This window comes from Pan paniscus, chromosome 1 (assembly GCF_029289425.2).
Source record: "Pan paniscus chromosome 1, NHGRI_mPanPan1-v2.0_pri, whole genome shotgun sequence".
In the NCBI taxonomy this organism is placed as follows: domain Eukaryota; kingdom Metazoa; phylum Chordata; class Mammalia; order Primates; family Hominidae; genus Pan; species Pan paniscus.
In genome coordinates, this window is record NC_073249.2 from 57,588,614 (window position 1) to 57,615,650 (window position 27,037).

Here is a 27,037-nt window from a genome sequence, read left to right on the forward strand (position 1 = left end):
AAATAGGTACGGCAGAGTGGGACACTACTGTAAAGATACTGAAAATGTGGAAGTGACTATGTAACTGGGTAACAAGCAGAGGCTGGACTAATTTGGAGGGCTCAGAAGACAGGAAAATGTGGGAATGTTTGGAACAATCTAGAGACTTGGAGGGCTCAGAAGACAAGAAGATGTGGGTAAGTTTGAAACCCCCTAGAGACTTGCTGAATGGCTTTGACCAAAATGCTGATAGTGATATGGACAATGAAGTTCAGGCTGAGGTGGTCTCAGATGGAGATGAGGAACTTGTTGGGAACTGAAGTAAAGGTGACATTTGCTATGCAAAGAGACTGGTGGCATTTTGCCCCATCCTAGAGATCTGTGGAACTTTGAATTTGAGAGAGATGATTTAGGATACCTGGTGGAAGAAATGTCTAAGCAACAAATCATTCAAGAGGAAGCAGAGCATAAAAGTTTGGAAAATTTTAGCCTGATGGATGTGATAGAAAGGAAAACCCCATTTTCTGGGGAGAAATTCAAGCCAGCTGCAGAAATTTGCATAAATAATGAGGAGCCAAGAAAATATATCCAGGGCATGTCAGAGACCTTCATGGGAGCACCTCCCATCACAAGCCCAAAGGCCTAGGAGGGAAAAATGGTTTCCTGGGCTGGGCCCAGGACATCCCTCTTCTATGCAGCCTCAGGACATGGTACTCTGCCTACCAGCTGCTTCAGTTCCAGCTGTGGCTAAAAGGGGCCAATGTACAGCTCAGTCCCTTGCTTCAGAGGATGCAAGCCCCAAGCCTTGGTGGCTTGCACATAGTGTTGAGGCTGCGGGTTCATAGGAGTCAAGAATTGAGGTTTAGAAACCTCTGTCTGGATTTCCGAAGATGTATGAAAACGCTTGGATGTCCAGGCAGAAGTTTGCTGCATGGGCGGAGCCCGCATGGAGAAACTCTGCTAAGGCAGTGTAGAAGGGAAGTGCCCTAGCAGAGCCCCCACACAAAGTCCCCACTGGACCACTGCCTAGAGGAGCTGTGAGAAGAATGCAACCATCCTTCAGACCACAGAATTGTAGATCCACCAACAGCTTGCACTGTGTGTCTGGAACCGCCACAGACATTCAATGCCAGACTTTGAAAACAACCAGGAGGGGGGCTATACTCTGCAAAACCACAGAGGCAGAGCTGCCCAAGGCTGTGGGAGCCCACATTTTGCATCAGTGTGACCTGGATGTGAGACATGTAGTCAAAGGAGATCGTTTTGGAACTTTAAGTTTTACTGACTGTTCTGTTGGATTTCAGACTAGCATGGGCCGCCCCTTTGTTTTGGCCAATTTCTTCAATTTGGAACAGACCTATTTACCCAATGCCTGTACCCCCATTGTATCTAGGAAGTAACTAACTTGATTTTGATTTTACAGGCTCAGAGGTGGAAGAGACTTGCCTTGTCTCAGGTGAGACTTTGGACTTAGACTTTCGGGTTAATGCTGGAATGAGCTAAGACTTTGGGGGACTGTTGGAAAGGCATGATTGTGTTTTGAAATGTGAAGACATGAGATTTGGGAGGGGCCAGGGGCAGAATGATATGGTTTGGCTATGTCCCCACCCAAATCTCATCTTGAATTATAGTTCCCATAATCCATACATGTCATGTGAGGGACCTATTGAGAGGTAATTGAATCATGAATGTGGTTACCCCCTTGCTGTTCTAGTGATAGTGAGCAAGTTCTCATGAGATCTGATGGCTGCATAAGGGGCTTTACCCCCTTTTTTCAGCACTTTTTTCTCCTCCTGCCTTGTGAAGAAGTTTGTGTTCACTTCCCCTTCTGCCATGATTGCAAGTTTCCTGAGGCCTCCCAGCCATGTGAAACTGTGAGTCAATTAAAACTTTTTCCTTTATAAATTTTCCAGTCTTTGGTATTTCTTCATAGTAGCGTGAGAATGGATTAATACAATAGGACTGATATAAAGGCTAGGAGAATAGGGGAGTTCAACCAGTACATGGCAAAGACAAAAAACAAGAGATGAGAGGTAGTTAAGACAATTAAAAATGATTATGATAAAATTAAAAAGCTTTCTTTTACTAAGTACTTTGAGTCTTCAACAAGGCAGATATCAAATATATATTAATTGGAGAAATGTGTTCTTATTTAATTACCCAAACAATTACGTGTGGTAGAAATAATTTTCATTTTATAGGGAAAACCGATGAGTGAAAAACAATTAGCAACTTGAGCAAATCCTAAATTTAAAACAACGGTTAAGTTTTCAAACTGAGATTTAAAGTCATTTCATTAGACTCTAGTTTTTATGCTTATAACCAACATACAATCCTGTGTGTTCCAGGAAAGGAATTCAAATACGGGCACTCATTGGCTCTAAGATGTACTTGTCATTAAATAACTAGAGTCCAAAGCAGAGAAACGATTTGAGAGAAGTGATGTTCCAAATTCCATGTCAGATCTACAACAAGAGTGGCTTGCTGCAGAGTTGATAATTCACTGATCTGAGGTTGCCATTTCACCTATTAGTCATAGCTAAACTCTGGGGTAGGAACAATAAGCTAGATAGGCAATTGTAACAGCCACCATTATTACAAAAAAATTCACACTATGTTCATTAAATGTGTTAATTTATATAGCAATAAAAGCTTGAGTCATTATTCCCTAGTGGATTCTTCTTACCTGGTCTGTTCAATCTACTCTTAACTGATTTGTTAGAATCCACCTAGTCTAGGTGTAAACCTATTATTTCATCCTGACTCATGACTTTCAAAACAAAACAAAAAGATAAACTGAGATAAATAGAAACCATGTTTTGAATTAAAAAAACCCATGTTTTAAATAAATACTGTCTATTTAAACAGTTAAATACACATAAAAACATATGTATATACCATATATAATCATTGTGCAAATGAGATATTATTCGCAAACGTATGTATAAAATCTCAATATGTACATCTCAAGCCACCACCCTCCCCATCTGAATGTGGGTCATTTTAACTCAGTTACCAATAGCTCAATACAACATATTCATAATTCTCTTGATATTATTCAATTATATTAATGTTAAATAGAAGCATGTGTATTTTGTTTTAAATAGGCTACTCAATGAAATATATGATTGGGGAAATCTTCTTAGTTCTAAACATTGAGCACAAATGAGCTGCTAAAATTCAAACCACATAAGCTGATTCTGATTCCCCACCTTCACCAATAAAACAACAACAACAGCAACAACAACAGCAAGAACAACAACAACAACAGTATTTCAGCAAATGCTTTTATTTCTATGTAAATATATTCTATGTACTCACTCAGGTGACTGACATTTATTTTTTGTCAGTATGAGTTTTAGGCACTATGGTAAGCTTTTTATATATATTATATAATTTAATTGTCATCTATTTTAAAATTATAAATTTGAAGTCTCAGTATCCTCTGAAGCAACCTGTGGCCATATAACACAGTTTTGGCCAATGTGGTCAAGCAGAAGTCCTTTGGGAGGAGTCTGTACAGAAAAGAGGGTGGTGCCACCTTTTGCACTTTTTCATCAACTCTCCTCTCTGTTGGGAAAGCAGACATCATGCCTATAGTTGACGAAATGTATTTCAATCATGAGAACAAAAGGCACACAGGAAAAAAATAAAGCAAAAACATTAAAGACATCCAGGCCACCGATGTCATATGATGCTACCAGAGCAACCTTGGTCTGCTTATTATTTGAGAAAAGTGATGCTGTAAATTTTTTTTGAACTTTTCTGCTGTACTTTTATTTCATTTCATTTAAAAAAATAGCAGCTTTATTTAGATATAATTCACATATCATACAATGCACCTATCTAAAATGTACAACTTTAAATCGTGATGTTTAGTAAATTCACAAAGTCATACAATCATTATTATAACCAATTTTAGAAAGTTGTTATTATCCCAACACCACACACCCACCCTTGTACCCATTAGAAGTCACCCCCACCCCCATCCCTAGGCAGCCACTAAAGAACTTGTTGTCTCTATAAATGTGCCTATTCTGGACATTTTGTATAAATGGAATTATATAATATGTGGTCTTCTGTGACTGGCTTCTTTCACTTTGTATAACATTTTCAAGTTTCATCTATATTGTAGAATAAATTAGTATTTCATTTTTAATCATGAGATAATATTCTATTTTATGGATATGCCACCTTTTGTTTGTCCATTTATAAGTTGATGAGCATTTGGGTTGTTTTCACTTGTTGACTATTATGAATGATGTCGTTGTGAACATTCATGTACAAGTCTGTGTAGGCATATATTTTCATTTTTCTTAAGTATATCCCTAGGAATTGAGTTGCTGTGTCACATGGTAACTCTGTATTTAACATTTTGATGCTGTAAATTTTTAAAGTCACTGTTAATTTTTGGTTAATAAAATTACCACAGACAGGAAGTTATGGGCTAGGATAAAACATGGGTATTAGTGACTACAAAGCCAGTATTATTTTCTTATTTTGCCAAAACTGTCTGGGTTCATATCCTTACGGAACACATGGATTTCATGGAAAGGTGAATAAACAGCTAAAGTAATAGTAGCTTGGATCTCACTACAATATTAATTATAACTTCATTAACACTTTATTTAATGTAATTCTTCTTGACAGTGTCCTGGATTTTGGAGAGCTAACCTTGACAGAATTAATTTGCCCTTCCACCACCTTTTGATCTCTCTGTACTCATCCTCCTAGAATGTGTCTCCTAGAATGTGGGAGAAAATGTTTTTCACAAAGCAGGAAAATGTTAAAAAGAAAAACTAGAGAAAACATTGGCCATTACATGAAAGATATTTTCTTTCTAAATTAATGTTTGTTTATATTTGTTCTCAGAGGTCATAAAATTATTTAAAGTGTTAATAATTTTAATATGTATTAAATAGTTGTTCAGAAGTTTAAGTATTTAGTGTCACACAAACTGCTTATAAAACAGTTTTTACTCTGCATCAATCTGCAAATCACAGTGGCAGTAGATGTTTCTGGAAATCTCAAATGCTTTCTGGTTTAAAATCACTCCAGAACACCAATAGTAGCTCCTCATTGACATTTTACTATTCCGCTGCAAGCTAAAGACAGATGGCTCTTTATATGTTTTATATGAAAAACAATGTTCTTTTTAAAATCAAGTCATAGTAAGGTTTCACTAAACTTTTTGAAAAGGTATGTGACTTCTTGTTTGCATGTTTTCCGTTCTGAATTGCCACATAACTCAAGAGTTTTGTTTCTTTCAGTCTTGAAGTATGGCAGAGCGCAATTAGAAATAAGAATTTCAATATAAACATCTTATCTTTTGGAGGCCTATTGGAATTAGTGGTAAAGCAATAATAATGATTAGGTTAAACAATACTACAGTCTGTCACCTGTCAGGGGAATTCTAAATTTTAATATTAAAGTTTGTATTTTAATGTACTGTACATACTACTTGAAAGCATAAAACTATAATTAACTCTAAGTGTGACATCTGTTGAAATTAAGGTTAAAATGATGCTTATAAAATGTCATTGTTATCCATTTTTAAGCACAAATCATTGCCTAGCATGTTTCAAAAGATGGAGGAAGCTATTTGATCTAAATAACTAAAAGTATTTAGATAAAGTATTTAGATACTTTAGGTAAAGTAACTAAAAGTTGTCAGTTTTTAAATAAATAGGACACCATGGCAGTATATTTGGAGAGGAGTGATTTTGTAAGTATGATCATTAAAGTGGCTTTGTTAATAGCAATCCTCTTTTGCATTTGCAAAGTATGCTTCCTTCGAGAGGCTTAGAGTGCTTTTTTAATATCTTTGTACTGCTTCACAGTAACTGTGAAAAATGAAACAAATCTCTCTAAAAATGTCATTGCAAAAAGAATTTTCTCTATGGGAATAAATGACCTAACATTGAATAAATAACCAAAAAAATCTATTGCTACCTTTATCTATCTCAAAGTGTGTAGTCAGATCAATGGTCCCATTGAACTTTGCATTAGTCTGAAATTATTTGATATATTTGATCAATTTTGGGTGTAACATTTTAAAAAGGAGTTGTCGATTATGTTTAATTTATCAGTTTGTGTATTCTCAGTACTTCTTATACGTGCATGATATATAAGAGTTGTTTAATACCTGAATTAAAATCAGATGATGACTATATACATGCAGTAAGAGATGCAGAGGTTTTGAGGTTTAAAAAATGTATTAGTTTTCTCTCTATTGTTGTGTAACAAATTAATGCAAACTGAGAGGTGGGCCAGAATTCTGGGCACGGCTCAATTTGGTTCTCTGCTCAGGGTCTCATCAGGTTGAAATCAAGTTATTGGCCAGGGCTGTGTAACTATGGGAGTCAATATCCCATCACAGTTTGCTGTGTAATATGACCTAAGCAAGCATGTGATTACCCAAATATGCACATGTTAAGCCTACACTCAAAGATATATGGTTGTAAGTCCTATAAACCAGGGAATGACAATCCTGAGAAACTTGGAGGCCATCTTGGAATTCTGCCTACCATAAGAAGGACACACACACACACACACACACACACACACACACACACACACACGCATGAAGGCAGCATCAAGGGAAAACCTCATTTGAATTTTTTTTCTGTTTCTTCACTGTTATCTCTTATTAGGAATAGAGATGAGGAAGAGGATTAAAAAATCTCTGCTAGTTGTAGTTCAGCTATCTGAAAATTGACTCGTTTGATGAAATAACATCTAACATGGATTGAATGCTTATTATGTGCCAGACACTTAAATTTTAGCTACATTAGCTCATTTAATCCTACAAAAACTGTGTAGAAAATGTAACATTATTGTAACCTTTTTCATAGTTGAAAGATGTGAGGAACAAAAAATTAAGTTGTTTAATCAGGTTCAGAATGCTGGTGAGTGGCAACGATAGGATAATATGCCAAATATTTGTTATATGCTCAATAAATGTAGTTATTAATTTGATTATTATTTAGGATCATTAGAAAAGGAAATAGTATAGAATAACCTAAAGAACACATACATTTTGCTAACTAGCACTGTTGGTCTTTTATATTAGAACTGGTGGAGGATTGTAGTCATCCTCATTCCAGAGAAGTACAAAATCAAGTTTGAAGAACTTCTAGTTCAAAATCACTTCTGTTTAGCAGTGCCCATTACTTCTGTTTAGAAGTTCCAGCACTGCCCACTTTCTCAGTGTATTGACTAAGGAAATGCAGGGAAAAAAAGACAAAATCTTATAATGATAAAAAAAAAATTAAAACAGAATGGCCAACCACCACCAGGTAGAATCTTCATTATATTTAAGAAAGAAGAATGATGATGAAAAGCATTCAGCCCAGGTTTGATTCAGTGGCATAACCTGACTTTACCTCATGGAAAAAAGCTAACAAAAATAATGAGAGATGTGTTGTTTCTCTCAAAGCTTGATTTTGGTTTTTCCAAAATAAATAGCCACAGTACTGTTTCTTTTCCTTGACTTCTACCCCGCTGTCCTCTGCCCTCAAATACTGATTGTATGGACATATTATGTTCATCTAAGCAGAGATAACAAAGCCCAACAAACAGCTAGGATTTGGAATCTGAATCAGGGTTGCTCTAGGGGGTGAAGAGGGCTGTAGAAGGAGAAAAGAAGCTGCAGCAGGCAGAGGTGTAAGAAATTTAATGCCCAAGACCCAATGCTACAGGAAGAAACCTGAGAGCAGAATATAACTTGCAGTGTGGTTTTTTCATACATTGCAGCAATTCAGATCAGCAGAGAAACATGCTCATGTCCCTGAATTATAGGACTCATCAGAAAATTTTAAGACACTCTTTTACATGCTCAATATGGTTTCAGAAAATCTGACTTTCTTTGTCAAGAAATGCAGAGAATTGCTACTTATTTTGATTTCAGGAGAGTAGGCTAGGTATCAGTTGAGACTGTAATTCTATGACAATTTTACTAAAATAATTTTATTTTAAGATAAGCAATGGATCAGCAGATGTCTGCCACACTATTATGAATAAGAATGAAATTTTGATCTTGTTCAAATAGGTAAGCATGGGACATAGTCAATAGAGAAATGTGTATTGGTTGCCAGAGTTAAAAAATATTACTTTTACAATTGATGAGATGCAAAGAGATAGCATAATTATAAAGTCGACTTGGAATTACTGGATTAGTAGAACTATTGGAACTGTGTTTGAAGTTGAAAACTTGCATTGATACATTTTCTGAAGCCAATTAACATATTAATGAGGTAATACAAAGGATTGCTAATTCTTAGAGTTTGTTATTATTCTACAGAACTGTCTCTTCATGTCTCTCAGAATGAGAGCATATTAGTTGACATCATCAAAGAAAAAGTTTGTTGTAATTGTTGAGTCATTCCTTATAATAATTGCTTTTATAGCCTTGAGGTTGGCTTTAAAAGCTTGAATTATGAATATTTCATATTATATTATTGTCATATTCCATGTGCATAGCTCATGCAAATTAATTTTCTTATAGCTTCACACTGACCTTTACTTCATTGAAGGAAATTAAATTGTAAAATGAATCTGCTTGGGAAAAATATTTTTCAGGAAATATCCCTTTCTCTATTTTTGTTGAGGTTTAAGAGAAGCCTTTAGCATTCCAAGTTATCGATCTTATTATATAATGTAATGAAATAAAAATCTAGATATTTAATAAAATTATTTTTTAAAGATTAAAATGAAATACTAATGTTTAAAAAGTTGGAATACAGCAGAAATGAAATGTAGCTGTTACAATTAGCTCTTAATATTTTCAGGATATGAGGGTAATTTCCACGTCATATACTGGCTTATTTGACATTTTTCTAGGCTGTTTAAAATTGATAAAATACACATTACGACACAGATATTCCATAAATATCTAAAAATCTTTAATTTGTATGTCCAATAATATATTTACTATGAAGAAATTAAAATATACCTTAAACACCTAGAAACAAAGCAGACATATTTTTTACATGTAGTTATACACAATAAGCTGTTTTTTGTTTTATCTGAGGATAGCTTTGAAGAACTTTTTACATCTTTGATGATTTCAGAGAGAAAGTAGACTGAGGATTGTGTATTTTCTGTTCATAAAATCTCAACTACCTACTAAAATTCACAAATGTAACCTTACAATGGCTGGTGACACTGATGTCTTGTATACAAAAGAAGGGGAAAAACTTTGAGCTTCCCGTGCATCATTTATTTTAAATTCACTTAGCACTTTATTTTCAAAACTCTAAAATCATATTACATGGACATTACCTCCTTTATCTAAACATTATGATTCAATTTTCATATTAAAGTGTTTTTCAATGTAACATTATGCATGGAATCAAAAATAGAACTTTGGTGTTTATTCTTACACCAAATAATAGTTTTTTTTAATAAGCCAGATTTAAAGAGAATATATTTATAAAGAGTCTATGGATTTTAGAATAATCTCAATAAACAATTAATTTAGGAAGATGAAGCCTGAGAGATAAAATAACCAAATCCGTAAAATCACGAGTATGAACACAGACTTGTTGGCTGAATCCAAAGTAAAACAAAGACCTAATTAGTTCTTTAAGAAATTTCAGTTTTAAAAGAAGTAAAATAATAATAATGTCTGAGGTGGTAAAACTGTTAAGCTTGTTAACTTGAGGAGCTGTCAAATACAAAATATAAACATCTAATAATGGTTTAATAAAGTCTATGATGTCAGTTACATAAAATGTGTTAAAACACATATAAAATTCTTTCTTATTTGAACACATTTTCATAGGGATTATGACTTATATTCAAATACTGTGCCAATTCTCTGGTTCTCCCAAAACCTCCCATCCCTACCCCACCCCCACTGTAGTATTTCTGTCAAAGTTTAAATTTCCTTCTCTCGAATTTGTTGTTTTGCTATATTTTTATAATTCTTTTTTTATGTAGCACAATTTGAATTTTTAAAAATAATGTTTATAAAAACCTGTAAAAGTGTCATCATAATTTTAAATTTGATATCAACCTTTTTTTGTTGTTGTTGATGTCAAGTCTGGTCTAAATCATTACTTACCTTTTGAAGGAACTTGATCAAACAAACCGTTCTGTATCTTTGCCAAAGAGTCAGCCATATAATGTGGAAGGGAAAAATTAACCTCTGTGCTCAAACTTACTATATAATTTAAATGTTCACCTTTTATACTATTGATTTTAACCAGTGTTAGTAATTCTAGTATTTATTTTATAGATGAATTAGAATCTTGGAAACAAGCAAATACTAGATACTTTTCAATATTTCAGTATATGTATCATATATAAAACATTAAAGAGAAGCAATGAGGCACTTTATAAAACAAAAAAATAGATTAACAGTGCCCATTGTTATAAAATTATTTAACCTAATATCTAAAAATGAAGGTGGCTTATAGTTATAAATGAACATAACAGACATATGAATACATATCTTTGGCTTTTAAAGCCAAAGACAGAAATAACTTGGTATTTAATAATTGAGTATTTATTCAATTAAATATGCAATTTTAACATAAAATGTATTATTAAGTATCTAAGTTCTTATAAAACTCTGAAAGTCTGAAATTATATGCACAGGACATATGTGTACATATATGACTAAAATTTTAATATGGTTATGTGTCATGCATTATGTCTTACATTCAAATACTATCCTAATAAATATAATTAATTTACTTCATTTCTTTCATGAAATATAATTATCTAAATGTTCACTCTCCCAAAGATTAGCATTCAGTTAAATGGTTAAATGCTAGTGTTCTTAGTGTTTTATAAATAAAGTTTAAAAAAGTTAATTTTAATATAGCTTGCATTTCTTTCAACAATTACGTATGTGTATGTTTACAAACACATACAAGCATAACATTAGCAAAAGTAAATTTCAAGGAAATAATGTAGTTTCATGTTGAGTTTTGATTAATGTTTAATTTCCATTAAAGTAAATGAGATAACTCTTGTGGCAGGATAATGAACATATTTAACATTTTGTTTTATTAGAAGAGAATCTTGATACTTTGTAGGTACTAATAAATTAATGGTTGATGAGAGGAATACATAAATGATATTGGTTGATATCTGAGTGACATTTTTACTCAAATTCTTTCTTTATTAATGTTGTAAATTAGTCTAGAAATGACTTCCTTATTCTGTTCTACAAAGTGTGAAGGTTTGTTGGGACATGAACTCTAATTTCCTTCCAGCACTAGTGTTTAAAGATGAAATAAAATTTTTAAAATCTACAGAGTGTCTTATTCAGCTCCCAGTAATGAAGTAGATTTCCCCTAACAGAACAGTGTCATGCTTTTAATAGACAATTCAAATATTGCAAACCTTTTATTATTCAAAATATATCACAATGTGCATTATTTGTAATGAAATACTGCGTTTTAGAATGATTACTATATCAATATTGTCTGTCTGTTTTTGGACTCTATTTTTTCTCATTCTTTATCTTCACATTTTTTATAATCCAATTTTTTAATATACTCTGTCTAGGATTTACCTCAAATATATAATCACTTTTCCATTTTGAGATTTGAATATATTTTATTCTTAACTTCAATCTAGTTCTAGTTCATATTAATACCATACAATACATTTTAAAAATTAAGATAAGTATTTTTTCACACATTAATACTATCTTTAAAACTTGATTTTTGTAATTAATATAATTCTATGAAAATTGATATTCATATTCATAATCCATTGTTTCAATGAAAAAAATTTGTAGATTTTTAAAATATTAGAAGATATAAATGTTAAAATGTTTATTTCTAGAATGGAAAATTAGACTTCTTTTTTATTCAACTTATGCTCCTCACATTTTTTTATTTGTCTTTAAGTGATATGTAGAATTAATCATGTTAACTCTTCAATATGTACACTGTATAACCCTTTATAAAAACCATGGTATGATTTTAGAGTAGAGATGGTGGTTCAGAATATTATATTTTCACTTTTCTGTAATCTTTTTTCCAGAATATATACATTGTTTTTATTACCAATATATATGTCCTTGAAATTAAAGGATTTCCCCAATGTAACCTTTTTTGTTATGTTAAGGATCATTTAGACATGTGTCAATCATTTGTTGAAAAATTAGCTTTGAAATATTATAATATGCTATAATAATTACTTAACTCTGTCTCTAGAGATGTGTTTGCTGACTCAGCCATTCAAGAAAATGGGACTTTCTATCTAAAATACTCTTAAGTTTCTAAAGGCCTCAGAGACTCTGTATGAAAAATGAGAAAAATGAACGTGAAATGCTCTGTTTTTTCTCAGAAAAAATAATGGCAGTTGCTGGAGTGAATTCCATCAATAATTTGCAATATTCAGTGATCTAAATAATGCTTATTTTTACGTGATTTTAGAAGTACTACAACTACTATTTTATTGATTTCTCCAATTACTATTATCAGTTATTTATAATCCCAGTTTTCTCATAAAAGTCTTCTGAATGATTTAAGTGTTGTCGTATTTCATCACTCCAAACACTTCCCTAAAGACTTTCTTCAATGAGGAAGAAATACTGATATTCCACAGCAGAGAAAATACACTCTTACCCAATTGACTGAGAAATGATTATGATAATTATATATTCCCTTTCAAAAATCAAACTCTGAGTGTGTGTGCACGCGCACACACACTCCTGTGTGTGTAACACACTGAAAACTTCTTTTATTTACAAATTTTTGTCAAAGTATCTGCCTGGAGAAAAGATAAAACAGACAAAAAACAACAGAATAAAATATATGGTGAGGTGATTACTAAGGAAAAAATATGTAATGGGACCAAACTGCAAGATTAGTGTTCCCTTCATGATCATGCAAACTTTTTAGATAATGTGTTTATTATATTTTTCAATAGAAGTGTTTAAGAATAATACAAATAAATAGAATGTCATGGGTTGAATCATGATTTTCCAGTGAACTTATTTAGTTCTCTCAGTTATCATACGTGTATGATCTTTTGGTTGATACTCATTTATCAGTATCTCTTAACATTCTTTCACAATTCTATCAAAAATTTACTTCCAAAGCCTCTATGTTAAATAATTTTCTATTAATGTAACTTGAATACATTTCTGGGAGCTTGCATTCTAATGTGAGTGATGCTCATTTATGAGATCAATTCCAGTTTCTAGAGATTGAGATTTTAAAGCAGATTTCAATATGAATATAGCAATTTAATACCTAATCCTATACTATAAAATATACTCAGACATATTGTGAAGGCACAGCAACATGACTCTGCTTTTTAGCTACATTGCATGAAATTGTCTTGCCATTTTTTAGACACAAGGAAGTCAAGATCTATTATATATCAACATTTCACATGTCATAGTGAAATGACTGATTTTTGTGTTTGCCTACATAGGAACACCGTTCATTTAAATACTACAGTGATAGCCTTTACATTATTTTATTTGTCTTTGTATCACTACTGTTCCATATAGTGACTGGGACAGAGGTGAAGCATGGCAAACATTTGTTGAACTACAGGACTCTATGATTAAATAACGATAAATGAAGTATAAGATATTCCAAACTACGGATTATTAAATACATTTATTCCTGCTATCATTGATACTGATTTGATCTCACTTGGATTCATGTTTCAATATTTCAGTTTCTTTACATGTAACAACAGTTCCATGTTGAAAAAATGATTGTTGGGTTTTACATGTTGATGGCAATCTTTCCAAATGTTTTTTATTCACTTTCTTGCTCTAGTAAATTGAATCCAATAAAAAGAATTTTGACACTTTTTAGTGGATCAACATTTAACAATGATTCAGTCTTCATTTTTCCCACAATTTTATGTTTGTTACAGATAGATAACACAATAAAAAATAATAAGACTGTAGACAAACTATTTAAAATTTAATACTGTTGTTTTAGCAAATGTCTGACGTTTAAAATAGTTGCTTTGCTTATTACCTCTAAAAGGTCCATTTCTACTCTATAAAATTTAGTAGGTAAGATTCCAGGTAAATGTGTATGTTTACTATTAAATAATTATGTCTAAAAACACAGCTCAAACTGATTTTTTAAAAAATTTTCCAAATGTAATATTTTACTACCTGTGCTGCTAAATTAGTGATTTAATTTTGTAAATGTTTCTTAAAACTTGTGTTTTTTCATCTTCAAAGGACCCTTCTATAATTGTTTGATTTATAGAGCAAAACCAATAAAATGACCAAAAAATTCAAACCCGTAATAAAATGTATTTATATATACGTATAGTTTCAGTTCTTCTTTTGTTTTATAAAAGATGCACAAAGATATGCAAGTTAGTGAATCTTTTGTATTGTCCTTAAATAAATGAGGAAATTAGTTACTTAACTCCTAGCTTCAAAAGATAAATGGTAATCTCCACAACTGGTCGTAGAAGGATTTGCTATTTGGGATACATACGAAGAAAAGTTTAAAACATGGCTTTCAGCTGGGTATTGCAGAATGCAAGCTTTATCAGACAATATACTATGAAGAGAGTTTTTCTTTCTCTCTCTTTCCCTGTCACTCCCACTGTTAAATTCACTTTTGAATGCCCAGAAGCTAGCAGTAGCAATCAAATGAAAGTGTTCAATAAATACTTGTTGATTTATTCAAGCTATAGAAAATGAGTTTTGATAAGTTGTACGAACTTTTATTTTCATTGTTGAAAAGGCTTCAAATGATATAGCTAAATGAACGTGGTTACATCTGTGTTGGTAATTTTTTTCTTTTTTAGACAGATGATAAAGAGCCAGGAAATTAAATATAAGACCAGCCAATGTGGCACAATGAAAATAAATTAGTCTTTTTAAATTTAGTTAATGCCATAGCTAAGGCTTAGCATCTGATGAGGTGGGGCAGGGAGAGTATACATCTTCACCATGCTTTGTCTTTTTTTTCTTCTTAAAGAAGATCTGCACGGCACATAACTAAAAAGTTAAGGGTTTTTTTAAAAAAGCTTTTTCTTTAGAAAAATGCTTGTGTTTAAAATGTTCCCATATTTTAATTTAGCTAAAATATCATTTTTTATGAAGTGCAAATTATAAAAGTTTTGATGAGAGCAATAGTCATCCCCATACTTTAGTCAAGAAAAATCTCATTATTCTCAAAGATATTTTTTGATTTGTAACCAAGGCATTATTAGAAAAATTTATATTATAATTAAAATGTGGTACTTAAACACAGGGAATACTTTCTAAAATCCATCCACACACTAAAGTCAATTAACACTGTAGCTGGCACTTTGCAAATATTTACAATTTAATCACCATAAGAACACTGTGAACATTTTATTCCAATATTACAAATAAAAATTGAAGATAAGAATTTAGGTAGCTTTCTCAACATAGTACACTTGGTAGCTAGTAGAGATAGAATTCACATAAAAATGCACCACATATTAAAGACTTACTCTTTGCTGAAATACTACTCTGACTTCCTTTTGATTTCACTTGACTTTGCAATCACTTATTGAGTTTTTATTGTGTATATAACTTGAAGCCTAGGTATTTACTATTGCTTATGGGCTTCAAAAAGTGCCCCAAATTATCTAATTCAACCCAACTTTATTTATCATCCAATACTTTAAAGACATTGTTATCATACATTTGACTGGTCAAAAAAAAATCAAGCTCTATTTCCTGTGACTTCTTTCCTTTCATATATTTTCTGGGTTTTCTATAATCTTGTGCCCTATTCTTAGACAAAAATCCCATATTAATTTTTAGTCTTAAGTTTTCCTTCATTAATTATACTTATTTGCCTCTTTTCCTTACTTGGATACAAATCAAGGGTTGCTTCGGAGAATATCAAGTGAACAAATTAGAATTAATGAGTGTAGAGACCATAAAGAACACTAGAAAATAGAAATCCTGAGTCTTTATCTTAAAACGAATGTGGATGGAAGAGTCCTTAGAAGTTATATAAACTTTTGAGGATCCCGCATCCAGTTAGGGAGCTCGCACACTGAGGCTTTCAAGTCTAGTTTCAATTTGTGCGTTTTGCCATCATTCAGCCAACACTCAGTGCTTTCTGTGCATCTGTGCTTGGCTACTTTCAGTTGTCCAATTATTTATCTTGTTTCTGTATTTGTCCATGTTGTCTCCTCCAGAGAGTGCAAACTTTTTGAAGTCAGTCATTAATTTTATGAAGAAGTCCTGGTATGTTTTTGAAGCATCTCATTGAATATTTCATAATTTAACGAAGAGATCAGATGATTTTGGACAGTATTACATACGGAAAAGCTACATGATACGTATTTGTGGTACCAGAACAATGCTATTAAAATCAGCCCATGATGTTTCTGATGAGATTGCAAAGTTTGTATCGAGTCTTAAGTCTGTATATGAAACAATTAAATTCTATGGAAAGAGACTGCCACAGAAAAAGAAAATAGGAATTAACTAAGGAAAACATAAAAATCACCTTTTTAGTTGATTTTTGAAACACAAGATACTTTGTTTTTATATTCACAACAATTTAAACAACTGATATAGCATTAAGATCAATGATACAATAACTCAATTAATACTTTCTATCCCAATATTACTCTAAAAGAAGAAAATGTTTATTCCTTATTACATAATAGGAAGGATAATCAACATTCAGTCAGAGCTTTTATTGTCAGATAAACTTAACTGTATGAATGAAGTTAAAAATATTTATTACTACAAATGATCTAAAGTTTTCACATTTTACATTTCAACTAACATTAAATTTCCAAAACCTAATGCATGGCATTTTTAAATACAAATATTTACAGACCATGTAACACACATTAAAAATTAAATATCTCTTTAAAACAGTGACATATAGATGTATTAGTATAATCTTATTTGAATAATAATTACTTAAGGAGATTTGCTTAACAAGAATATAATCAATGAGATAACACTTTCTGAATATGAACCAATGTGGCAGATGCCCAAATCGCTAGGGCCTTAGACTCCTTGCTTCTTCCCCTCATCTCATTTCTGATTTCTACCCCAATTCTAAAGGGCCAAACATGAGACGTCCTGGGCAAAACCTTCTCTGGTTTTTATTCAAGCCATTGATGGCCTAATAGTTTAGTAGCAAGTTTTCTTAGCAGGTGATAAGGTAGTCTACTTAGTTCCCTACCTGGAGATATACAAAATCTGGTCATGTTTCTGTGACCAACAGAAGTGCTTCGTATAACTGGGTACGTCCCTGTTCACTTAGGAATGAGTTCAAATGTGGATCTTATTCTCAGTCATTAATCTAGATTATATTTAATCTGAAGTTCTGTAGAGATGAATGTGTCTTCACAAAAGTTCCTGTTGCTGGCTTATAACTAGAAGTGATATTACTATTCTTGGGACAGGGTTAGTAGTAACCCAATAATAAATGTTCTTCATCTCCCACCGTAAGAAACAGATCACTTCTACACTATTACCAAAAAAAAAAGAGAACATTAATTATGAAAAATGCTATCTGAACATTTGGATATCTGAGTATTATTATGTTTATATAACACATATTATGCTGCTTTGGTAAAAAATCCCAACTAGACTTTTGTTTGAACTTTTGACAACTTTGCAAAAGCTTAGCTTTTACTTAACTCTACAATCTTATAAAACATTATTACTTTTTTTGTACTGCCTTTTGATTAAGAAATAAGGTTTTTTTCTGATTATAAATGGAATGACATCAAATAGAAGGTTTTACAGAATATACTGGCAGATACTGTATTTTGTTAGCAAAAAGTTTTGTTTTTACATTTTTAAAATAATTTCACGACATATTTCAGTTTAAAGGATGGGACCAAATCTTAACATAAACATGCAATATGTTAAAAGCAGATGTATAAGTTTGTCATAAAAATGAGCAAAATCAATTTTCTTTATAGCCAAATGGCAACATCTGATTGTACATCTTGGAATTCATTGCAGGTAAATGAGCGTGATCGTCTCCTAAGATTTGTTGGTCTCTGAGGTCTTCCTTCCATCAAGTCTAAATAGATGTCAGATTTCAGAAAACGTGTATAACTGTCTTGTTCCATGAGCTGATACACTCTGCTTTGTGCAACATCAAAACTGTGGAGGGTAGGTTGAGTGATGCTGTTTGTAATGACTTCTTTTGTGTGAAAATCAAGGTTAACCTGGATAAACAGAAAAAAAGTGTGATTATAGTTAATATGCTTATATAAACAACTTTGAGAAACAGCAAAGGACTGATGCAATGTTGGAGTGGGCATCGTGGGCTTAGAAGCTGATATAGTTTGTATGTGTGTAGCCTGCCCAAACTTCATGTTTAATTGTAATCCCCAGCATTGGAGGTGGAGCCTGGTGGGCAGTTATTGGATCATGGGGGTGGATTTCCCGTGAATGGTTTAGCACCGTCTCCTTAGTGCTGTCCTCGCGATAGTGAGTGGCTTCTGGCAAGATCTGGCTGTTTAAAAGTGTGTGACACCTCACTCTGTCTCTTTTGAGCCTGCTTCTGAAATGTGAGATAACTGCTCCCCCTCTGCCTTTTGCCATAATTGGAAGCTTCCTGAGTTCTTCTCAAAAGCAGATGCTGTTAGGCTTCCTGTATAGCCTGCAGAACCATGAGCCAATTAAAGTTATTTTCTTATAAATTACCTAGGCTCAGATATTTCTGTTTTTTTTAGCATGTATCAAAAACTGTATTCTTTCTGTGGCTGAATATTCCATTCTACAGGTACACCACGTTTCATTTATCCATTCATTTGTTAGTAAACAATTGGGTTGTTTCCACATTTTGGTTATTGTGAATAGTGCTGTTGTGTTTGTTGCAGTGCAAGAATGGCCTAATATAGATGCTTGGGTTTTTTCCTCTATTCTTGACTAGCATTTCATCTGTTTCTTCTCTCCTGGAATTCCTGGTCCTTCTTACTCTCTATGAATTTAGAATAATGCAATATTGAACTGCTAAGATCATAGAAATAATTAAAGCATAACTCATTTTCAAAATAGGTAACTAAACCTCACAGAGGTTAAATTATTTGAGTCATGGGAAAAAATGAGCTGGGGCATATTTGAGATTTTAATGTGGGGCTTCTCTTTATTCCAGTGCTCACTTCATTATGTTATGATGATTTCCTCCAAGCAAACATATGCTGTAGTATGAATGTCTTTTAAAGATGTAAAATTCTTTAATGCCTTGTATCATAGCACTGCATATATATCTGGTTCTGATGGTGGTTGGGTTTTCAGGTAGGGGCTTTCTTTCTCCTTGTCCGTAACACAATACAACTAGCTGCCTTTTTATTAAAAAAACTATCTAAAACGTTGGTTTTGGGAGAAGCACTATTTATAAAACACACATTAGAAACTTTGAAGCTCTACTTAATTAATATTTTAGGGCAGTCAAGTCATATTTGCTAGTCTTATACCCATTTTAGCAATTGTATCACACAATTACTTCACATTGAGTTTGGAGTAAAAGAAAATCTCAATTGTTTTCCACTTGAAAACTTGCCTAGTTAGATTTACCTCATCTCTCTATTGTAAGATTTTTCTTTTAACCTGTCTTTAAAGTAGCCCTAAAGCAAACAAAACTCTGTATAAATAGATGAGCCAAAATTAAATTGGTATATGATGCAAACTTCTTGATGTCCCTTGACTTCATCACTTATAGAAATCTTTAGTTTCTATGAGAGGTTGCTTGTGTGAAAGTGATTAATATGAATAAGTGAATGAATCTAAATGTTGCAATTTATCATATTCACTCAGTCTAGAATGAAAATAACTCTGAAAAGTGACTCTAATTGTACTTTTCCTTCTGTGATAGTATCTTACAATGTCTTCCATTTGTATGGATAAATATTCATAAATAATGATCTTCCCTGCAGCAACATCATGAACATTCTGGTAGAATGTATGAGGGTACAAATTTGATAAAGACAGATTATCTAAAAAATTTAGCTCTGAATAGACATTTCTCAAAAAAAGACATAAAGTGCCATTTTGGACAAAATGTTCAACATCATTACCCATCAGGGATATGCAAGTAGAAACCATAATGAGATACCAACTCACTTCGCTTAGAATGGCTTTTAATGAAAAAGACAAAAAATAACAAATGTTGGTGAGGATGTGGAGAAAGGGAAACTCATGCATTGTTGGTGGGCATGTAAGGTAGTGCAGCCATTATAGAAAATAGTATAAGGGTTCCTCAAAAATTAAAAATAAAACTATCATACGATCCAGCCATTCTACTTCTAGGTATATATCTAAAGGAATTGAAATCAGCATGTTAAAGAGATATCTACACTCCCATGTTTATTGCAGCATTATTCACAGTATCCAAGAGATGGAATCAACCTAAATGTCCATCAAAGGATGAATGTATAAAGAAAATGTGGTACATATGGAACACTACTGAGGTATTAAAAAACAAAGAAACTCAGTCATCTGTGGCAATGTGAATGAACCTGGAGGACATTATGTTAAGTGAAATAAGCCAGGCACACAAAAATAAATACTACATGATCTGACTTGTATGTGGAATCTAACAAAGTTGCTCACATAGAAGTAGAGAGCAGAATAGTGGTTACCAAGGGCTAGGTAAGGTAGGAAGGATGGGAGGATGGAGAAAGGATGGATCAACAGGTACAGAGATAGATAGGAAGAATAAGTTCTGGTGTTATATTACCTAATAGGTGATTATAGTGAATAATACATGGTATATTTCAAGATTGCTAGAAAAGAACATATTGAATATTATCACCACAAAGAAATGATAAATGTTTAATTTGATGAATATGCTAACTCTGATTTTATCATTATACAATGCATACATATATTAAAACATCACACTGTATGTCATTAACATGTGTAATTATTACATGTCAATTATAAATGAAATTAATAAAAATAAGTTGGAAAAATATAATTCACAATTTAAAAATAAAATTATTAAAAATTTTTGAAAGCAATTATGCATTTTTACAGTTATCTTTACTGTACCTCTTTTGGAGCATCAGTCTGTATAAATTTCTCATATATTGCTTTTGCTTTAAGGTGAATTTGTTGAGGTCCCTTGCTTTTCTTGAAATCTTCACAGGCTATCCAAAATTCAATATTTTCTTCACTGAATTCAGTTTTAAGAAATCTGGTAAAAGCCTCTAGTCCATCTATCAAGAAAATAAATAATATAACTATAAAATAGTATTAATGTTGGAAACATTTACTGATTGATAATAAAACATAATTGCAAATATTAACAGAAAACCTACATCTTCTCTCTAATGCAGCACCGCAGCACACATCTTGCACAATATACATGAGAGACCCTCATGTAGTTTTCACAACTATAAAAGGAAAGTATTATTCCCACTGAAATAAGGCCAGTATCTCACTCAGGCTTAAGTTTAACTTTAGGCCTAAGAGTAAGAGGGACACCCTACGGTGGACCTCACTTTATGTCTCTTTTATCCATTCCCCTCGCAGAGTGTGAGGCGTGATTCCACAGAGTCAAGAAGCCATTACAGTTGGAACGGATCCTACCTACTTCTACACTATGCCTTTGGTATTCAGGATCTTGAGGTTCCCTTACTAAAAGCTCTATGCTTCCAGCATTTACACAGCGTTTTCTCCAAGTCCATCTACCAAAAACACACTGACTCACTGGTATTTATACCCTTAGGCCCGGTATGAACAAGGCTTCAATTTGCAGGCTGGAGTGTGTACTCAAATGTGCAAAGAACTGCTCACAGTGTGAAACCAAACCATGGGGGAAAAGAAAAAGGTGGTAGGTCATGTTTATAGAGTGGAAACGTTAAGTGTCTGAAAATTTTAAATTCAAACATAATCTTCCAAGTGGCTTACAAAGCATATTTGTCAAAGCAGAAGGCTAGCATATATATTTTAAAGTTATTAGTTTCTATAGCTCCTAAGCATTTAGACATACAGCATGGGACCTCTTTTTCACTTTTTGTCTTGCCCCATAAATGTTAGGGGCAGGTATTAAGTCTTGTGGAAGACTGTCTGGGCTCAAATTAGTGTTCATTTAGTTACTATGTGGCCCTGAGCATATTACCTTTTCTTTCTGTGTCTTAGTTTTTCAATATTTAAAATTAAGATAATAATGATCCCTACCTGATAGGGCTATTGAGAGAATTAAATGTGTTAAAATACACCAAGTGTTTGGAACAGTAACTGGGACATATTAAAAACTCCATAAGGGTTTTAGTAATGGTGGTTGTGATGATGATGGTGATCTTGATAATTTTTATTTAAGGCTCACTAAGGTGACATTTACATAACTAAAATGTGGCAGACTTTGGATTCAACCTTAAGACAATGTGACTTCAAAACTAGACAATGTGACTTCAAAAATGCTCTTTCAACTATCTTTTTTAACTCTACTTATTTTTAAGCCTTGTAAAAGTTAAACTTTTTTATTTTGAGAAAATTATAGATATACATGAACTCGTAGGAAGTTCCTAGGAGAGACTCCGTGTACTCTTTATCCAGTTTTCGCCAGTGTAACAACTTGGAAAACTACAGTGAAATATCACAGCTAGGATAGCGACATTAATTAATATAATCAAGATACAGACAGTTACAAGTGTAACACATGTTGCCCTTTTACAGCCACATTTACATCTCCCCACATGTAATTTTTTTTAACTCCAGGGAACCACTAATCTGGTCTCCATTGCTATAATTTTGTCAATTCAAGAATGTTATATAAATTAAATCATGTAGTATATGTTGTTTTAGATGTTTCTATTTTCCACACAGCCTGATTCTCTGGAGATTTATTCAGGTTGATGAATGTATCAATGGTTTGTTTCTCTTTGTTGCTGTATTATATTCCATGATATGAATATACTATCATTTGTTTAACCATTCTGCCATTGAAGGAAACATGGATTATTTCTTTTTTTTCAGTTATTACAAATAAATCTGCTATAAACATTTGTGTATAGTTTTATAAAATGTTCACAAGTCTTTATTTATCTGGAATAAATTCCAAGGAGTGAAATTGCTTGGCTGTATGGTAGTTGCACTATAGAAATGTTGAGGGAAGGGAAATATGTTCCTAATGGATTTTTCAGATAAACTTTCTCAGAATAAATCACATTTGAGTTGGATTTAAATGAGTTTTAGCAATCTTTCTTTAGATTCACTCTCACTCTCTAGTTATAGCCCATTTCTCTTTCTGCTCTCCTTATGTAAGTTATTGCATAAGGAAATATCATGAGTCCCATCTGGACTTCCCACTTGGCAGCATCTGATAATACTGACCCCCTCCTTTTTCAAATACTCTTCCACATAGGATTGTAGGATGGCATATCTCCTAGTTCATACTGTGTGATCATTTCTTTGTGTGTTGTCTGTTTAGGTTTAACTCCCTCTGTTCCCCATTAAATGTGCTATTTGCTAAAATTCTGTCCTTTGCATTCTCCTTTTCCTTCTTCTTTCCTTTATCTTCCCTATTTGCCCATCTTCTCTCTTGACATTTTTCCTGAACTCCTTTTTTCTGACCTTCAACTGTACTTTATGCATATTGTTAACACCTGTAGACAAAATGAGGCATTAGAAACAATTCTGAAAAACAAAGTTTTTTTACATGTTGATATCATTAAAATATTTTAATCTTCTTACAAGAAATTATTTTTAAAATCGTAACTTCAAATATTCCTCTAGCTACTGACATATCTTTTCTCCTTACAGATATAAAATCTTTGATTAAGTTTTCTACACTTAGTCTCTTAATCCCCTCTATCTCATTTACTTTCCAACACACAAAAATGTGGTTTCCATTCAACACTTTACTTAAATTATTTTTGCCAAATTGACTTAATGTTATAGTTAGTGAACATTTTTTTTCCATCCATATGTTATTTCATCTCTCCACAACAGCAGGCACGGTAGAGAATTGCCTGTAATTCTCCTCAATGGCAGCTAAACTCCAGAGTTTCCTATTACACCTCTGACTATTGCATCCCCAAATCCTTCTCAGTTTATCCTTCTTCATCTTTCCCTTAAACTCATTTCCTGAAAAATTACTTCAACACCCAAATACAATCAATATGCAGATGATTCTTAGAACTTATCTCAAGCCTCTTTTTCCTGAGCTCCAAGTTCATATCAACCAACATGTGAAAAACATCATTGAATTGACCACTGAATTAGTCATATGAATGGTACATTTATCATCTTTACCCAAAACCTTCCCTGCATACATTTCCCATTTAATGACGCTATCCACTCAGGGATATAAACGGGAAACCTGGCATTTATTCTCAGGGATATTTAATTTTCCTCTTATCTCACACATAGCTGATAATCAAATCTTAAAAAAAAAATTCCCCTTTCATATATCCTACATCTGTCTTTTTATTTTTGTGCCATCTGTAATTACTTTCATTTAGACCGGAACTATCTCTCACACAAATTATTATAAAAACCTCCTAACTGGTGACCCTGAATTTAGGTTTTCCTTGTCTCTTTCTCCATCCTCCAAGACTATTATCCACATTCTCATCAGTAATATCTTTCTGCAGTACAAATTTTATTATGATTCTTCACCGTTTAAAATTTCCCAATAGCGTTCATCTCTTCCTACTATGTTTTTACACTGATTTAAGCTCCACTCACAGAGAAACACGTATAGTTCCATTCATGTGCCATGTTCCTGAATCTCTTAGTTTTAGCTCCTGTTGAGAATACTTTTCCCTTCCTATTCTAAATACATAAAGCAATTTTATTAATCTAACCCATACAGCCTATATTCATTGAGGTTGAAATTACATTTCATCTTGTCCGGAAAGACTTCACCAATCTCTAAAGAACGAGTTGGGTGTCCTTCATATATGGCCTTCTACTGTGCCGGGTAAACTTAAAATATTGTACTGCAGTTGCCTGTTAACTTTTGTTTTCCAGGCTACACTATAACATATATAAGATGAAGACCCTTGTCTAACTTGTCACCAAATTTCCAGTACCCAACATGAGAAATAACTCAATAATTATTTAATAATACTAAAATAAATTATCAACAAATACTTGAATTAATTATAAAAATACAGAATTATATTAAAAAACATGAAACACCTCTAGGAAATATTTTGTGTACTAAATGAAATATCAGACCTATCATATTTACAAGAGATATGGACAATCAGAGCTGGTAACAAGCAAAAAAAAAAAAAATCCACAAAATTGTGTCCTATTGTGAATATGGACGAAAATATGTAGTTAAAAATATACTAATTTATTTAAAAAGTTAATTCTTAGCTTGATGACATTAAACATTTAATTAATATTCTAGTTTCATGCTTGGCAAGCAAAATTTTTAATACATTTTGGCTGCTTCTTTGGTCATATGAAAAGGTAGAGAAATGGCTATCAGTGACAGTTTTATTTCTGAATCTGTATTATTAGTTTGGTATTTAACCTCATGAGTTTTGCCAATGTGAGCCTTCTACTGAGAGTTGGGTCCTTCCTGGCATGCTAACAAGATGACAGCATCAATTTTGAGAACGTGTGAAGCTGGAGTTTGTGGTAAATGCCAGTCTATATGACTTTGGACAAGCTGACAAACATTTCTGGAGGTACACTGCTCTCTGTTGGATATCACTATGAGTTATTGAAACACATAATGTATTCCTTACTTTGTTCAACTATTTTATTAAATATTTTTGTTTGCATTCTGAACTCCCCACTGAATAACTCATTAATTCATCGAAACAATATTGATCACATGCTGTGTTCCAGACACTGGTCTAGGTACCAGAGACCAGCAATTTTAGAAGTGGACAAAGCCCTTGATTTGATATTTAATCTATAGAGCACTACCTTAAATAAAAGAACATATTACTACTAAACTATTAAGAAGAGGAGAGTCATTACAAAGTAATGGGAACCAGACTTGTCCTCCTACCACAAATAACTATAAAACTAGAAAAAATATTGAGGCAGTAGTTTTCAAGCAGAATACAACTGGCAACAGATGAGAAGAAAAACACATGAAGTGAGTGCTAGGTTTGCTCTGGCTTTCTACCTGGGGGCATTTTTAAGACTGGTACACATGAAGACGGAGGCTAACCATAGTAAGAAGTCTTGCTGAATTGAGGAGGCAGAGATAAGAGTTTGGGCATTATGATGTATTTGGAATTTGTGGGTCAGGCTACTGAAAAAAGGAAACATGCAGAAGGGTGTGGGGCAGTTTGAGTGACCTTGTACCAACTTGTTCTCGCTTTTTTGTCACTTGTGGTTCTCAAAAATAAATGTACAATGTGCTGACAATGCAACATCCTGAGACAAGAGAAATTGACCAGAATAACCCTGCCGTGTTCCTTTGCCACCCCAAAATAGGATCTTCTTTGACACTTTAGCCCAGGGATACCTGTATTCCCTCGGACATAAAAACCAGGACAGGCTGCTTTCTGGGATCCCTCAGCTGCCATGCAATTGGAACACCATAGACAAAATTTAATTCACTCTTAGCAGCTTTCCTGAGTGTTGAGGGGGCAGCTCATTATGAATACTAGGCTTCTATTATCCCTTGGTGCCTATTTGCAAGTACTAAAGTTGCTTTGCTTAACTAGTTGTATCAGTGTTCTATCATAGTGGATTTGTGCAAGTAATCAAAATTGTAGCCCAAGACATAGGGGGCTTAATTGGTAACCAGTGCAGAGTGAATCTGCTTTATAAGGGGACCCAGAAGCCTCCATGCAGTTTTCCTGCAGAGCCTTAACTGAGGGCTAAGCTGCACATGAGCAGGGCAAATTTTGTGAAGTCTAGAAGAAGACAGATGCTATGGGACTGAGGTAAATGGAGATAGGAGAGTTTTGATAGGTTTGGATGACTTTGGATTTCTGGCTCAGCCATAGAAGAGATAACAAAGAAAGGTCATATTTCTGGTATAAATACTATGTCTTGTCCTACTGCTAAGAAAGGTCTTGTCCTCATACTAAGACAATTCTGAGATATACCAGTCTTAAAGGATCAAGCTGATCAGAAAAAAATCAAGAGGATACAACAGTGATTTAATTCACTTCCAGAAAAATGATTCAATACTCTATAAAGGAAGACCACATA

The 27,037-nt window shown here is 33.0% G+C and overlaps 1 protein-coding gene across 1 annotated transcript in view; it reads right to left on the minus strand.

Annotated features, from left to right (window-relative positions):
* Positions 1-15,175: 15,175 nt before the first annotated feature.
* RGS18 (regulator of G protein signaling 18) overlaps positions 15,176-27,037 on the minus strand; it is a 28,777-nt gene continuing 16,915 nt past the window's right edge. The window contains exons 4-5 of the mRNA XM_003820590.6: positions 20,951-21,117; positions 15,176-18,120 (exon numbers count right to left, since the gene is read on the minus strand). Of these exons, the coding sequence (XP_003820638.1) occupies positions 17,863-18,120; positions 20,951-21,117 (425 nt within the window). The 3' untranslated portion in view covers positions 15,176-17,862. The remainder of the gene's footprint in view (positions 18,121-20,950; positions 21,118-27,037) is intronic.